General features: G+C 39.9%; 1 protein-coding gene across 1 annotated transcript in view; it reads left to right on the forward strand.

Annotated features, from left to right (window-relative positions):
* UMODL1 (uromodulin like 1) overlaps positions 1-14,796 on the forward strand; it is a 76,067-nt gene extending 61,271 nt beyond the window's left edge. Inside the window, exons 15-21 of the mRNA XM_056858408.1 lie at positions 868-1,005; positions 3,801-4,216; positions 6,379-6,521; positions 7,545-7,781; positions 8,338-8,497; positions 9,923-10,007; positions 14,599-14,796. Of these exons, the coding sequence (XP_056714386.1) occupies positions 868-1,005; positions 3,801-4,216; positions 6,379-6,521; positions 7,545-7,781; positions 8,338-8,497; positions 9,923-10,007; positions 14,599-14,783 (1,364 nt within the window). The 3' untranslated portion in view covers positions 14,784-14,796. The remainder of the gene's footprint in view (positions 1-867; positions 1,006-3,800; positions 4,217-6,378; positions 6,522-7,544; positions 7,782-8,337; positions 8,498-9,922; positions 10,008-14,598) is intronic.
* The last annotated feature ends 1,814 nt before the right edge of the window (positions 14,797-16,610 follow it).

The raw sequence follows: 16,610 nt of genomic DNA on the forward strand, positions 1-16,610 counted from the left end.
CCAGGTATGCTTAGTCGCTCTCACTCCAACACCTTGTGCCTTTCCTTGTGGTTCAAGTTGGCTTACAATAACAGTTAAAACATTTTCAGTGAAAACCAAAATAAAGTAGCAAACTCCAAATCTCTCCCCCCTCCCCAGCTTAAAAGATGCTTGCCATTCATACCCCCTCAAACAAGCAGGCCTTGCAGCATCTTCTGAAGATCTCCAAGGAGGGCCCCCCTCACCTCTTCAGGGAGCCCATTCCACAGAGCAGGAGCCATGATAGAAAATGCCCGGGCTCTGGTTGTTGCCATTCGGGCCACTCTAAGTAGAAAGATAGCTAAGTAGAAAGATGGCTGCCTGACAACTATAATTGGTGCAGGGGCATATGAAAAAAAATGGTCTTTCAAATATGTGGGTATCAAGTTGTGGAGGGCTTTAAAGGTCATAACCATTAACCTGAATTGTACTTGGAAACAGACTGGCAGTCAATGTTGCTGTTTCAAAATGGGCGACATATGTTCCCAGCATCTAGCCACTGACAACATTCTGAACCAGTTGTAGTTTCCAGGTTGTCTTCAAGGGCAGATCCACGTATAGCACATTGCAGTAATCCAGATGTGATGTTACAGAAGCATGGACCAGGTCTCATTATATTGCTCTCATTTCTCAAGCCCTGAAAAATGGATGTAGATTATGCTTCCCTCCCAGAGCAACCTGATTCCTATGTTTGATATTCTAAATTGTACAACCAAATCACATATAGGAAAACTTCTTGAAAGCACCGAATACCAGAAAAAGTACCAGTTATTGCCAGTCCTCTAAACAGCAATCGTTATGGCCACTAAAGCATAGTTGTGTTCTCTCTCTTTTTAAATTGTGAAACAGATTATGATGAATGTGACAGAGAAGAAACAGATTGCTCTCCGAATGCATCTTGCAGTAACACTTATGGATCTTATGAATGCAACTGCAAAGAAGGATTTTCCAGTGTAAATCCTGAGAGACCTGGGAGAAACTGTGAAGGCAATGTTGCACTATTTATGTTCAATTCATTCCAGCTCTGCTCTTCTTATATGCCTGAAATCATTAGATAATATTTACTTTGGGTGAGATTACAGCGTAGCCAGTAGAGATCTGGTAATAGTTCATTTATAAAGGCTTGAGGGCTGCATCTGGATTGGCATAACATTATAAATTCTGAGGAGCAGGGCAATAGAGTGGAACAATTTTATTGCTGTTTAGGATCCTGTGTGTGTGTAAAGTGCCGTCAAGTCGCAGCCGACTTATGGTGACCCCTTATGGGGTTTTCAAGGCAAGAGACTAACAGAGGTGGTTTGCCAGTGCCTTCCTCTGTATAGCAACCCTGGACTTTCTTGGTGGTCTCCCATCCAAATACTAACCAGGGCTGATCCTGCTTAGCTTCTGAGATCTGACGAGATCAGGCTAGCTTTCTCTGAATTCTTGTCTTCTGGTCTTCCAGTCTTATTCTAATTCCATCTTCCTACCTGACTCCAAGATTCCAGGTACCCTAATGTCTTTGGAACATTTTCTCAGACTGACACATTTGTCATCCATGGGTACATCTTTAGTGATCCTTGTTTATACAGTTTACTACTAGACCTGGTTTTCTGAAAAGGTCGCCCACAATCACTCTGAGCCCTGACAGCATTTCATACCAACGACCTAAGTGAAATTAGTCTTTTAAACCATTCACAAAGCCATTCACAAAGAGTATGCCTAATACCTGAACCCTTTTCGTTTGGAAATAATTATTTAATAATTATATAATAATTAGTGAATTTTTCTTCCAAGAAAATAAATTTTAGGACTGCAGCATAATTGTGGAGTTATATGGCCATTTCTAAATAAAACTTTTCAATTATGCATATTCTTTGTGAATGGTTTTGTCAATGGTTTGAGATTGTGGAGCAACTATTGACATCAAAAACTATAAAAACCAAGGCATCAAAACATGACGGACACATAATATTCTGTGTAAAAGACTAATTTCTAGTCTCCCCCGCCCCTTTAAATTATCTTTTATGATTATATGTCTGTATTTCTACATAATTTAATTTCATATATGCATGCTTCTGGGACTTCAGAAAAATATTGGAATTTTTTTTGAAGATGAAACATATTGTGAATACAGTATTCTGAAGGCTCTTGAATGGAACGTGTAGATTATTGAAACTCTTCTGTACATGTGTGTATTTTCATATACAGACATTTAAGTGTTTTCAGTGGTACTATGTTGAAGCAAAACAAAAAACAAGGCAGTAGGAGGATTTCTTTCATCCAATTTCATAATTCAATATGATTACATTTTAATGCACTACTAGTTTAATATTTTCTTGTGGTCTGAGCTATTTTGAAAATCTCTAAGTGAAATCTATGAATTGGTTCTTGTAGGTTATCGGGCTGTGTAACCGTGGTCTTGGAATTTTCTTTCCTGACGTTTTGCCAGCAACTGTGGCAGGCATCTTCAGAGGAGTAACACTGAAGGACACTGTCTAGAGACACTGTCCTTCAGTGTTACTACTCTGAAGATGCCTGCCACAGTTGCTGGCGAAACGTCAGGAAAGAAAATTCCAAGACCACGATTACACAGCCCGGATAACCTACAAGAACCAATGAACTCTGACCGTGAAAGCCTTCGACAATAGAAATCTATGAATGTTGTTAAGATATAACATTACTGCATTGCGAAATAAAAAGAAACTACATTTTGAGAGAAATATGCTTTAGAAATAATTTAACCTAGGGCTAAGCTAAAAGAGCAGCCCATTTAATGAACAGGTTTGGCAGCTGTGAAAAGTCCCTTCTCCACTGTTTGGCTTCAAAAGGGATTAATAATACCCACCTATTTGGGAAAGATTACTCTCACTGAATTGTCTTTGCTGATTGACGTTAGCCCATAGTCAAATCTGATTGGCTGTATAACATGTTATCCTATTTACCATGTGATTCCCAATCTGTTGGGATTACCCATGTGGCTGATCCAAGAACCATTGCCTTCACTTTCAGTTGGCTTTGTTTGCACTCAGTAATGTCACCATTGATATACCATCATGACATTCCATTCACTGAGCTGGATCCTACAGAAGATTTCCACAAGTGCAACAAGTCCTTTAGCACAAGCAGCAACAATAAAATTATTCTTTACGGTCTGCTTGTGCTAAGTGAAAGCAATTTATATGGCTACTGTTTTTTCATTGTGTGGAAGAAATAGCACAAGGTATTTCTTCTAATACAATTTAATAAACAAATAAAATTATACAATGCATTTGTTCCACATTCCATTGATCCATATGCAAATAGTTATTTTGTTTAAATATTTATTTATTAGATTTGTACCCCACCCTCCCTGGCACAGCAGGGTTCAGGGTGGCTTCCAATAACAATAAATACAATGTAATATTAACATACATAATTGAAAACTTTAAAACTGTAAACCTATTCTAAAAACACACATGGCGCCCCAAACTATGTACCTAGCTCATATAATGGTCCTATGTATTGCCACTGCCCTTGTGTTATTGCTTGCACAAGCAGAACTGTGCTAAGTATATTTTTCTTTCTGCTCACACATCACTGCATCCAAGCTAATGAATGACCCTCAATTGGATGAGATTGCCCATCTGACTAATAATTGAAGATGGTGCAGGAATAAAAAAGAAAATCATTCAGAAGCAGCAGCAGATAAGCCAATAATCCCCTGCTAAAATTCATTTCCTCCAACAGATTATTATGGTTGTGTTCTTGTTTACTCTTTTTAAGACATGAGTAATACCTTTTTTCTATCTGTGGTGTTGCAGATATTCACAGAAAACACCAGAACAGCACAGTTATGCCTTGGATATATTCAAATACTTCTACCAATATGCCTTCATCGGCTAAAGAGGATTCTTCCAGAACCTTAGCAAATACAACCACCGGCGTGGCAGTTACTAGAGTACCTACACAACCAATACTAAATGGTCATAGTTCAGCCCAAGTCTCTTCCTTAACTGTCACTAAATCTGTCCAGGAGATTCCCATTAAGAACGCAGTTCGAGTGGTATGTGAGATTGAAAAAGTTGTCATCACAATTCAGAAACTCTTTCTGCAGCAAGAAGCTATCCCAGAATCTTCCTTGTACCTGGGAGAACCTCACTGCAATGTAAGCATCAGCAATTCCAGCCACGTCATCCTTCGGACTGGGTGGAATGAATGTGGAACTGAAGTACACACTGTAAGTTACATGCAGCTCCCTGATTGTATTGTTCTGCTAATGTTAGTGGCCATAGGAATCTATTTCCTCTCAAAGTCAATTGCCTCAGCTTGCAAGGAATGCTTGAAGTTGCTATACATGATGATTCCTACAACATGGCCATATGCAGACAGTGCCGTGTGTATAATTTAGGACAGGGAATCCAATTTTATGGGCCTGCAAATGGGTCACCTCTAAGGCATTTGTGAGCCGAGCTGTCCATCGGTTTTCACATTGAGAAGTTCAGCATTGCTGAGGACTGGTGGAAAGAGCTGATTGGCAGGCTGGCACCACAAAGACTGGGGACGCCCTTTGTATCTGGGGCATATAGCATGATGTCCATGCAAATTAGCTTCCAAACTGAGAGAAACAGCTTAAATGCAAAAAAAAATAAGTGCGTGTAAAGTGCCGTCAAGTCGCAGCCGACTTATGGCGACCCCCTTATGGGGTTTTCATGGCAAGAGACTAACAGAGGTGGTTTGCCAGTGCCTTCCTCCACACAGCAACCCTGGTATTCCTTGGTGGTCTCCCATCCAAATACTAACCAGGGCTGACCCTGCTTAGTTTCTGAGATCTGATGAGATCAGGCTAGCCTGGGCCATCCAGGTCAGGGCAAAAAAAATAAGGCATGGAAAAACATTTATTTTGGTGGCAAATGACATCCTTTGAACAGTTCTTTATTATAGTCATCAAAAATCTGATTTCAAGAGATGGTCACGGTGTGGGAAAACAAAGCCTCTACTTGGGGTGACCTTCATTTTGAGAACAGGTTTTCGGGAGGGGGTGATATCGGAGCCAGCCGAAGTTATGATCAAGGCAGCTCTTGTGAAAAAGATTGCTCATCTGTGCAGGTGAGGAGTCTTCCTCAAAAGCCCAATAAGTAGCTGTAGAAGCGGGTGTTCTTTAGTTGGAGGGTATATCCCTCCAAACGGGACTGGGTGAGCCCTGTCTTTTAGTGCAAGTACAATTTTATTCGGTACATGACCAGCAGAATTACAAAAAGCCCCATCTTTTAAATAACCCTTTTGCTTGATCCAGATTAACCCACTGAATGGTGATGGATAGTTTGGTCTGACCAAATTGGCTCCGATTACACGACCCCTACCTCAAAAAGGCCCCAACAATGGGGCCCTAACAAAAGTCAAAGATAGAAAAATGGGAGAAAGCACAGAGCTGTGCATCTGAGCAAAGGAGATAAGGCGGGAATTACCTATTCGGCTTTGGGCAGATTCCTAGGTTTTGGTATTCGGTCTACCCAAAATCTGATAATTGCCGAAATGACTAATTTCAGGTTTATTTTCGGTTTGGGTATATTGATATGCACAACCCTAGTATAGGTGTATCTGAAAACATAAACCCCATACTACTGTATCATGGTTAAAGACATATCTGGCCGTATCCTTGGTAATGGGCAAAAGTGAAGCTTGTGGAAATTCATACCAACACCAGGGTATTTCATTGTTTTGCCTGCCATTACCAGCTCTCCATTCCTAGGTGCTGCCAGTGTAAGAACAGTTTGTTGATTATGACTAAGGACCTTTCCCTCCTCCTTCCATTAGTCATCCTTTAAAAAATCCCATTTTTTACAGTCAACCATTAGTTCTTATTATTAGCAAAACCTTACGTAAGTTCTGTGTATTGTACAAAAATATTCCCTTGTTGTCTTAAAGTGAAAGGGCAACCCCTTGGCCCCTAATGTTCCTTTTTTCCCTTATCTATTCCTGATTTTATTTCAATACAATTTCAACTTCAGTTTGAATTCAACTTCAATTTTATTGAAGGTCTTACTTTTCCAAGATGAAGCAATGTAATCCTTTTAGCCTTGCCTCATGTGGAAGATGTCCCATACCTGATCATTGAATTTTCTCTATGCTGCAACCCAAATGTGTGAAAGACCTCTAAATTATCCTTAACACTTAAATGAAATGTGAGTTAGGGCTGGATACGAGCAGTTTTTCTGCTGGCAAAAAGGGAAGGAGAGGTGATCACTAAACAGGCTGTACTGGGGATCATGGGGGCCTGCGTAGATGAAAGGTATATAGGACTGTGATTATAATAAAGAGGCGAGATGAGACTGAATGAAACACCTGACTGGATCCAGCCTTTAATTTTTTTTTTTTTTTTTTGCTGTATTTATTTTCCAGAATACAACACACACCATAGTGAAAACAGTTCTCCGGAATGATATGTCTTCCCTGGGGGTCATCCATCACTTAAAGGTTGTTAGTCCAGTTCATTGTGTATTTCAGAACGATCTCTTGACTTCATCTGGATACACTCCGGAGGGGTAAATGAAATCTAAGAACCTATTGCTACAATATACACCCCCCCCCCCGATTATACAGTATAGAATGGCAGCAAATAAGAGTCTGGAAGGAGCTCTTTAGAGATAGAAGGACTGGACAGGGTGCTCGGAGGTAGTTCTCATTTCAGATATTGTAAAACAGGTACAAAATATGCAAGCCTCTCATCAAGTAAGAAGACCACATACCAATAACACTAGTCACATTAAATAAAGTAGAAAATTCATAGGGGAGAGAAATGTGTGTGTGTGTTATGTGCCATCAAGTTGCTTCCAACTTATAGTGACCCTATAAATTAATGACCTCCACTGACAGCCTTGTTCAGGTCTCACAAACTTAGGGTCCGTGGCTTTCTTTATTCAGTCAATCCATCTCATGTTGGGTTTTCCTCTTCACCTTCTGCCTTCAACTTTTCCTAGCATGACTGTTTCCAGTGACTTGTCTTCTCATTACGTGATCAAAGTACGATAGCCTCAGGTTAGTCATTTTAGCTTCTAGAGAGAATTCAGGCTTGATTTGATTTAGAACCCACTGATTTGTCATTTTGTTGGTCCGTGGTATCTGTAAAACTCTCCTCCAGCACCACGTTTCAAATTAATCATTTTTTTCCTGTCAGCTTTCCTCATTTAGGGGCCTTTTAATTTGGTGATGAAGATACCATAAATGAAGGTGATGAGGATACAATTTCTATAGCTAAGCACCATTTCCCTTTGATGTTAGTCACCACCTGCATAAATCCATTCACAACTCTCTTTACAATCTCTTAACCTGGGGTGGAGCAAGATACTGTACTCTTATATATGTTATTTATTTAGAACATTTCTATGGTGACTCTCCAGAGAATCTGCTTGAGGCAGTTTACAGAGTAAAACATAATGAAAACATAAAACACTATAAAAGTCATTCTTTTGCATTGAGCCTCCTTTCTGCACTACTGGGCACATGGGACCTGCCTCATAAATGAATCCTCTTACATGAATTTAATAATGGATAAATTTGCTTTGCAGGGTTTATACTATTTTCGAAGATTTACATGGAGCAGGACACTTCTTAACAGAGATGCAGCTCTTCATTGGAAATTCTCCAATTCCCAAAAACTTCAGCATCTCTGCTAGTGATGACATAATGATTGAGGTGGGAATTCAGAAAGAAGACAGCAAGCTCAAGGTGGTTGTCAGCGAATGCTGGGCAACTCCAACTAATAACTCAATGGATCTTATATCATTTCCTTTTATTCATGGCAGGTATGGTACACACAAACAATGCAAGGTGATATTGTGTGTGTGTGTGTGTGTGTAATGTGTTTTCATGTGGGCAATCTCTAACTTCTTAATACACAAGCACACAAAATCAGGTGACAGAAATGGCAGCTCTGCTTTAACAAGTGATTGATATTTTCTTACTTAATAGTTCTACCCCTATATAGGTTCCAAGCACTGTCTTGAATGGAAAACTTTATTTATATAGTCTTCTGGCAAGACTCTTGCTCCTCATCCTCTGCTCTCTGTCTGAAATGTAAGGGTAATTCCATTCATCTGTCTGAAGTGTTAAGATAATGTAGAGGAAGTGGTTTGAGCACTCAAAAGGACTATTTAAATGCTTAAGTATTCAGTGTATCACAAATAAATGCATAGGATTGGGCGAACGCTTCTACAATGCAGAGGAGCTTTCCAAAGGGCTCTTACCTGCCTTCTCAAGCCCCCATGTGCCCTGAAATGACACTACTGAAGCACGAGGGGTCCATGAGAACATACATGCATGAACTGTCTAATTGCTGTACTGATTTGTTCTTCTTTTCAGTTGTCCAGTTCCAAACACTCACACTGCTATTAATGCAAATGGAATCTCCCGCAAAGCCCAATTTAAGCTGAAAATCTTTTCCTTCGTCAACAACTCTGTGGTTTATTTACACTGCAAAATCCATATTTGTGTGGAAAATCTGGGAAGCACTTGCAAGACGGTAAGGCGGTTCCCCCCACCAAACATATTCTGTTGGAAACTCAAAGGGAAAGCAAAATGATAATAAACCATTAAAATGCTTATACACTGTTCCTTTTAAAAAAGTGGCACCAATTTAAAAATACTAGGTTGTTTACCAAAAGTAGAATGGAACATAAATATAATTTTTTATTAAACCGTAGATCAAAGGTATAAGACTAAAATCCCCAAATCTGTTACACTGGAATACTTGAATTTAAAATGTTTTTATCCCATTGACAACTTTTTCAGCCAAAGGACAAATGATTTGTGCATAAGTTGCTAGCATCTTCTTAATCAACTTCCACCACTTTCTCCAGCAGTGGTAGGGCAAAATCAAGAAAGTGCTTGCTGTGTCAGGTGATGAGGTTAGAACTAGATGATCTTCATGTACTTTTCAACTCTGACCCTGAAAAGTTTAGTTCTACTGAAATTAATGGGACTTGCTTTCAGGTATTCCTATTTAGGATGGTGCTCCAACAGTGCATTCCTGAGTGGAATGGCTGCACCAGTTATAGGAGGCAGTGCGGCTGTGCTGCCTCCAAAGGAGGTTTCGACCCCCACCACACACTGGGGCTGAAACCTTCTTGTGGCAGGAAAAATCCATGTGACTCCTTCACGCCAAAATTAAAAAGGGGCGTTCCCAGCCCGAAAGGGCTTTGGAGGCCATCTAAAGGCAGCTCCTCCCCCAGCCCGGTGCTGGAACACCCTCCCGGGGATGCTGGCACGAGGCTGTGCTGGCGTCTCTGAGCTGCGCTGCCAGAGCAGCGTGGGGAGGACAGCGTCTGGGCCTCCCCGCTGTTGTCCGGGCCACTTTGCATGGTGCAGTCCCTTTTTCGCCTCCATGCAAAAGAGGAATGCTCAAAAGAGCTCAGGAATGCGTGAAAAAGGGACTGCACCATGCAAAAGAGCTCAGGAATGCGCTGTAAGTCTGTTAAGGAGTAGTTTCATTAGTAAGTATACACAGATGTTGGATTTAAATGTTTCTTTTTCAAGCAGAAAACATTCGGGCAGCCTGATCCTGCACTTTAGTTGCTGAATTTCTCACAGTACTTGGGATGAATGTATCACCCATCTCTATTTCCCAGTATTGCATAATGGCTGCTACTGCTGGGTAGAGGTATCTTGGAACAAACAGAAGAGGTTTCCCCTTGAGCCGGCAATAGAAGCCTAGCCCCCTTTTCAAGGGCCTACAGGATTAGGCTGCGATAAAAGAAGAGAAGCCATAAAACTTTGAGTGGTTCTTGATTTACAAGAAAACTATGGAATCCACAGTATAAATAATTCTATAGGACTGGATTAACAACCTTATGTTCAGTGTTGCATATTGATTTTTATCAATTGATAAAAATTATTGATTTTTATTATTGATAAATTTGAACAAATTTTGAACAATTTTTTTTAACAGAACTGCAAAGGTTTCCGTTCTTGGAGGACTGGGGAAACTATTGCAATGCCCCGTGCATCCTGGGGGCCTCTGCGCAAATCCAATGGTGAGTGATCAGTAAGGATTTCAAAAGGGATACACACAGGTGAGAATTAATGTTGAGATAGCTGGAAGTCAGCCTAATGGAATTAAAGCAGCTATGAGGCAGTTTGGGAACCAAGGCAACAGAACTGTTCACAGGTAATCAAGCCTTAGTGCGCCTTTTTGACTGATGGTAGCAAAAATAATAGCTGTAGCATGCTCTTCAGTTGCTGTGTCAAGAAAATAAAGCGCCACACTGTGTTTGCACACAATTTGGGCTCTCTGTTTATAGGACAAGGTTGTGGCAAAATACAATCTTAGAAGCCAGAGCACATTTCTGGACTATCCCAGCAATCGGAATGGGGCAGAATGGTGTGATTGCTGTGTCTGCGTTATTTGGGGTTTTTTAGATAACATTTAAAAAGTAATTTTGGAGATTTAAAAATATGATAGCTAACCTGGTTTGGCACCAATCACACATTATTTAGTCTCAATTTATTAGCAAAAAAATTGCTTTTTAAAAACGGTTCTCTGGAGTCTTCTATTACAACCCTGTCAACCAAATGTGGAGTCACAGTGGCCACAAAGAGCCCCCATTTTTCTGGCACCCTCCCAGCTCAAAATCCAAATGCTTCTTCTGCTGGCCTGACTTGCTATGACCGGGGGTTGCCAACCTCCAAGTAGTGGAGAACCAAAACAGCACAGAAACAATATATGCAATGCTTAATTTTATAAGTGAATAAAGTGCAAAAGTGACAATATATATATACAATATAATACAACAAGATACAGGTAAGTAATATATCTCAATCCAGCATATTCAGGACTTGGAAACCTCTCAAGTCCATTCAGATGTAAGTCCAATATGTCCAGTAGTTATATAGGAAGAATATTTCCTTTGTGGGAATCAGTTGTATGTCTTTTCAGACTATATTTCAGTATGTTAAAAGTCAAGCAAACAGCCACAATGAAGGATGACAGATATTTCAGTATGCTGGAAGTCATTCGGTTTGTAATTTATTCTTGCCAGTAAAAGAAATTACATCCACGACTACTGGATTTAAATATTCCTTGAGACATTTCTCAACATGTGCCTCTAAACAGGTTGTATACTGCGTCCTGTGTAAATGTCGTCTGATGTATATTGGTTCCACAATTAGATCAGTACGTACGAGAATTTCCGAACATAGGTCCAGAATACGTGCGAAGAATTTAGAAGCCCCACTCACTGCACACTTTTTGGAGAAGGGACATAGCGACAGTGATATGTCCTTCTGTGTTTTATGGCAATACCGGGGGCGCCCTTTTGATATTAAAAACATTCAAAAACTCCTACACCAAATGGAAACCAGACTTATTTTTCTTCTGAGAACCCTGTCCCCAGATGGTCTGAATAATGAAATTGATTACTCCTGTTTCTTATGATTTGTTATCTTATGTTTCAATAATTCAGTACTCTCCCTTTAAGAATCCTGTTTGACCTGACAGTGATCTGTTCAGCTGCAGCTAATTAAGGGTCTCTACAATCCTTTTAGTTACGTTCTAGCCTTATTCAACTTTATTCTGTCCTAATGGAGACCTGAATAGACATTGCTGCTGGTCCCTAATGAGATGCTACCTACTAAGGTGTTTTGAAGTTATACTTTTGGGTAAGATATATTTATTTAATAAAATATTTATATATTTATATAACTTTTTAGGCTTTTTACAGTATGAATTTTATAAACAATGGATAATTGAGGGCTTAGTTTTTTATTTGAACTATTGTACCAAAAATATTGTAATAAATATGTTATTATACGGATTTTATTGTACACAGATACATGTAGCTGACGAAGCCATATGCGAAACATGATTGATTATGATCTAGACAACACGTCCTGTCATCCTTCATTGTGGCTGTTGCTTGACTTCCAGCATACTGAAATATCTGTCATCCTTCATTGTGGCTGTTTGCTTGACTTTTAACATACTGAAATATAGTCTGAAAAGACATACAACTGATTCCCACAAAGGAAATATTCTTCCTATATAACTACTGGACATATTGGACTTACATCTGAATGGACTTGAGAGGTTTCCAAGTCCTGAATATGCTGGATTGAGATATATTACTTACCTGTATCTTGTTGTATTATATTGTATATATTTATTGTCACTTTTGCACTTTATTCACTTATAAAATTAAGCATTGCATATATTGTTTCTGTGCTGTTTTGGTTCTCCAATACTTCTACAGCACTGAGCCTTTGTTTTCTCCACGGTTAACCTCCAAGTAGTGCCTGGAGATCACCTGGAATTATGGCTGATCTCCAGATGACAGAAATTAGTTCCCCTGGAGAAAATGTCTGCTTTAGAGAGTGGATTCCATTACACTGTACTCCTCTGACGCCCCTCCCCAGACCCCACCTTCCCCAGGCTCTGCCCCCAAGTATCCAGGAATTTCATAGGCCACAGTTGGCTCAAGCCTACAACCCATCTCTCCCTAAGCAGTGGCAGCAGTTTACTAGCATGCAGAGGGGCTGCGCTGCCAGTGAGTGAATCAAGACAGAAGTGGAACATAGTTAGTCTGGGGGAAAGAGGAAGATTAGATGTATCTCCCACTCCCCACCTCAGATCTGCCCATCCATTTTCTCTGCTTACCACTGCTGCTGACATTGCTGTTCTAGGAGCACAATAATCATTTAATTAAAATTGCGAGGCAGCAGCAACCTTGGCAAGGCTTTCTTTCCAGTAAGGAGCAGAATTGGCGGTTGCAAAGGTAATACGGAGGGGACAGATAATGCAGGAAGATGGGATTAGACATCACTGACTGTTAGGGCTGCCAGCTCCAGGTTGGGAAATACCTGGAGATTTTGGGGTAGAGCCTGAGGAGGGCACAGTTTGGAGAGGGGAGGGACTTCAATGCCATAGAGTCTAATTGCCAAAGCAGCCATTTCCTCCAGTGGAACTGATCTCTGTCGCCTGGAGATCAGTTGTAATAGCGGGAGATCTCCAGCCACCACCTGGAGGCTGTGAGAAAAATAAAGCAATTCAGGCCCAATTACACATCAATATATTCACATCAAGTTACATTCACATCAAAGAATCTGCTAATTCGTTATATGTCTCGTATCGACCTTCTAATTACATCAAATTTATAACATCTCTATCAAATGTTCCATAACATGTAATAAATGGAAATCCAATTGCAATGCAAGTAATTCCATAAATCGAACAAAGTTTCTATCCAGATGAACTGATGAAGACGTTATCCAAGGCCCGTCTCTTGTCAATTTGATTTATCCAAGGTCCGTCTCATGTCAGTTTGGTTTGGCCACGTCCATCTTATTCTTTTCTTTTTACAGGATTCCTGTATATGCCTGTTTCGACTCAATTTCTTCCTCAGAAAATCACGATGGACCGCATGTTGCTATTATTAATGGCAAGAGGTTACCCGGAGTCCGTTAATGCTGAAACGGACACCAGAGCAGCAGCTAGACCTAGATCTGATTTACTTACAAAGAAAACATCTCTGGTACATCCGAATGGTATAAACACAGCAGTAGACTTAGCCTGCTATCTTTAGGTAGGGTCCCTTTAAGACAATGGGATCTTGGTTTAAGCTTGTTAATGTGATCACCCAGGTGTTAGCTTTTAGGTAAGAAATAGATGCGAATCCCTTTAGCATAGCATTGAATACAAGCAGATGAACTCTTTGTAGATAGAACCATCAGAGATGTGGTCATTTTGTAAGTAAAATGCTTTATTATTTAAAAAAGTAAAATAATTAAGATGTACAAATTTGATGTATAGTATATACATTATGTTTATGTAATAGCCACATGTGGGCCATCATCATTTTCTGAGGAAGAAATTGAGTCGAAACAGGTATATACCGGAATCCTGTAAAAAGAAAAGAATAAGATGGATGTGGCCAAACCAAATTGACACGAGACAGACCTTGGATAACGGTCCAGTGGACCGTTTCTATCCCGTTCACCTGGATAGAAACTTCATTCGCTTTATGGACTTATTTGCATTGCAATTGGATTTCCATTTCTTACATGCTATGGAACATTTGATAGATATGTTATAAGTTTGATGTAATTAGAAGGTTTATATATGATATATATAATGAATTAGCAGATTCTTTGATGTGAATGTAACTTGATGTGTAATTGGGCCTGAATTGCTTTATTTTGCTCATATCTAAGGATCAGAGCAGTTTCCCCCCCCCTTTTTTTTGCATTGTATCACCTGGAGGCTGGCAACCCTACTGACTATCAGTGCAATCATGAAAACACTTTCCTGGGAGCAAGCACCATTGAATATCCCTGCTTAGGGTTGCTTTCTATGTCAACCAACCAAATCATTTGTCATGAGACTGACTCCCTCCTCCTCGTCTGAGGAGGTGTCAGCAGGCTGGGCCATGACATCATTCTCCCATTATTCTGTGAGGAATGGGTCTTTGCAATGCCTAAAACCACACCAAATAAATGATATATACACTCTCTGTCTCTCTCAAATTCTAGTTTTTGACTGCTGCTGGAATTCAGAACCACTGATAGTGTGAAGAACAGAACTTGCACACTTGAGTTCTGTTCTAAGATATCTTTTTATTTCATGTATTTTAGATGATTTAAATGAAGAAAAGAAGCCTGGCTTAGGAGTAGGCTACATAGTCCTTATTGTCGTTGGCGTATTTGTTCTTGCACTGGGAATAGCAGGCCTTTTGGTTTTCCGATACCAACGAAAGGCTGGAGCATACGACTTCCAAATCAAGTCTGACAATTTTAGCTACCAAGTGTTCTATGAGTGAATGCATCAATTGCACTGCAGGTAAGGGAATTATGAATTTGCTTTTCCTTTATTCAGTCAAAATATATTCAGTGTGGTACCTGGAGTGATGAAATAAGGACTGGGAAGATCTAGGTTCAAATCCCCAATCACCCATAAAGCTCCCTCAGTGACCCAGGGCCACTCACTATCTCTCAGCCATCCTGCAAACCTCACAGGGATAAGTAGATAGGAGAGCCAAGTATGCTGCTTCCTGAGCTTTTGACAGAAAAGTGTGATAAAAATAAAAGTTGTCTCCTTAGAAAAAAAATGGTTTGCCTTGATATACCTGACCCTTAGCATGAATCTCATCTTGTATATGTCCACTGTCCAAAGAGAGCCAGTGTAGTGGAAAGAGTTTTCAACTTTGATGGGGAGCTCTTTGTTTAAATCCCCTCCACACCATAAAGGTGACTGGGTGACCATAGGCAAGTAATTCTCCCAGTTACTTCTTAATATTAATTGTGAAATGGGATAACCCCATGGAGGCCAAGGTGAGCTCCTTGGAGGAAAGGTTGGATCCAAATGGGATTGATAGCTAGATAATGTCAGGCTTCTAATTATATTATTTATGATTTACCTTGATGTTTTTCTCTTGACATTCTAGTTGGAGACAGTCTACACTTATCATTTCCTGTATATGATGCCAGGCTTGTTGCATCCAACTAAAGCTGTCCCCAAGCAGATGGTGTATTCCCTGGTCTGGTCATCAATCTTCTAACTTTTTACCAGATTAAGTCACTGTTTTCCAGTGCTTTTCAGGGGCAAGTCTCCTCCCCCTTACAGATTTTGTCATTGCACCATCCCTGTTGATGGCTTTGCGCTTGAAAAGCTGAACACTTTCATTTCAGTTTAGTAAGGGAATAACTCAGATAGATACAAACCCTTTCATTATAATTTCCCATCCAGGCATTTAATCAATGAATTGTACTATTCCCAGCTTGCCACAAAGACCTAATTCTACAAGAACAAATCTACTGGGTGAGTGACCCGAGTGCTGGAGAAGAAAAGCACTTTGAAGCTGTTATATAAAATTCATTCCAAGTGTTTGAAAAAACAATTTAAGATTTTTAAAACTTGGCTAAAAGTAGTGATGAAAAGCAACCACATCTGCAATTGGACTGGCCATTCCTGGAGTAACCTTTGTGTGTGTGTGTGTGTGATATAAAACACATAAGGATTATTCCCTGCTAATTTTTCCCACAATATAGTGAATAGCTGCAGTGAATGCACCGCTCTTGGCAAGGCATCTTTATAGGTAGCATGTAAAGATCTTGTTTAAATTCTCATGATCTTGTTTACATTATCATCTGATGGCAAGGCTCATAGCACCGAGTTTTTGTGGTCTTAGAAGAAAAAGAGGCTATGTAGCCATGGCCTGCCTTACTAGAGCAGACGGACATACCATACAGCAAACCATGCTTTAGTTGGTTGGCAATTCCAGATGAAAATCACTAAAAAGCAAGATATCAGTTATTCCAAAATACAAAGCAGAAAACAAGTTCCCTTTTGATTGTATGCCCACACTTATAGCTTTCTCCAAGGATGATATATGGAAAATTCTTCACTGTCAGAAATCTATTATGCTACATACTTGGATTGCCATCTTACGTCTCCATTGCCTGAACCTGCTACATACATGTGAGAAATGTAGCACGTTAAACTCTCCCATCAGTTCATCTGCTTGCTTAAAAAAAGCCTTACCAGCTGGCTCTGTCTAGGTAGAGGGCCCTGAAAAGCAAAATCTGAACTATTAGCATAGGACTATGAAAATTTAATCATATCTGATCGCACTTCAATGTATTTAAAG

The sequence above is a fragment of the Euleptes europaea genome, chromosome 12, assembly GCF_029931775.1.
Source record: "Euleptes europaea isolate rEulEur1 chromosome 12, rEulEur1.hap1, whole genome shotgun sequence".
In the NCBI taxonomy this organism is placed as follows: Eukaryota; Metazoa; Chordata; class Lepidosauria; order Squamata; family Sphaerodactylidae; genus Euleptes; species Euleptes europaea.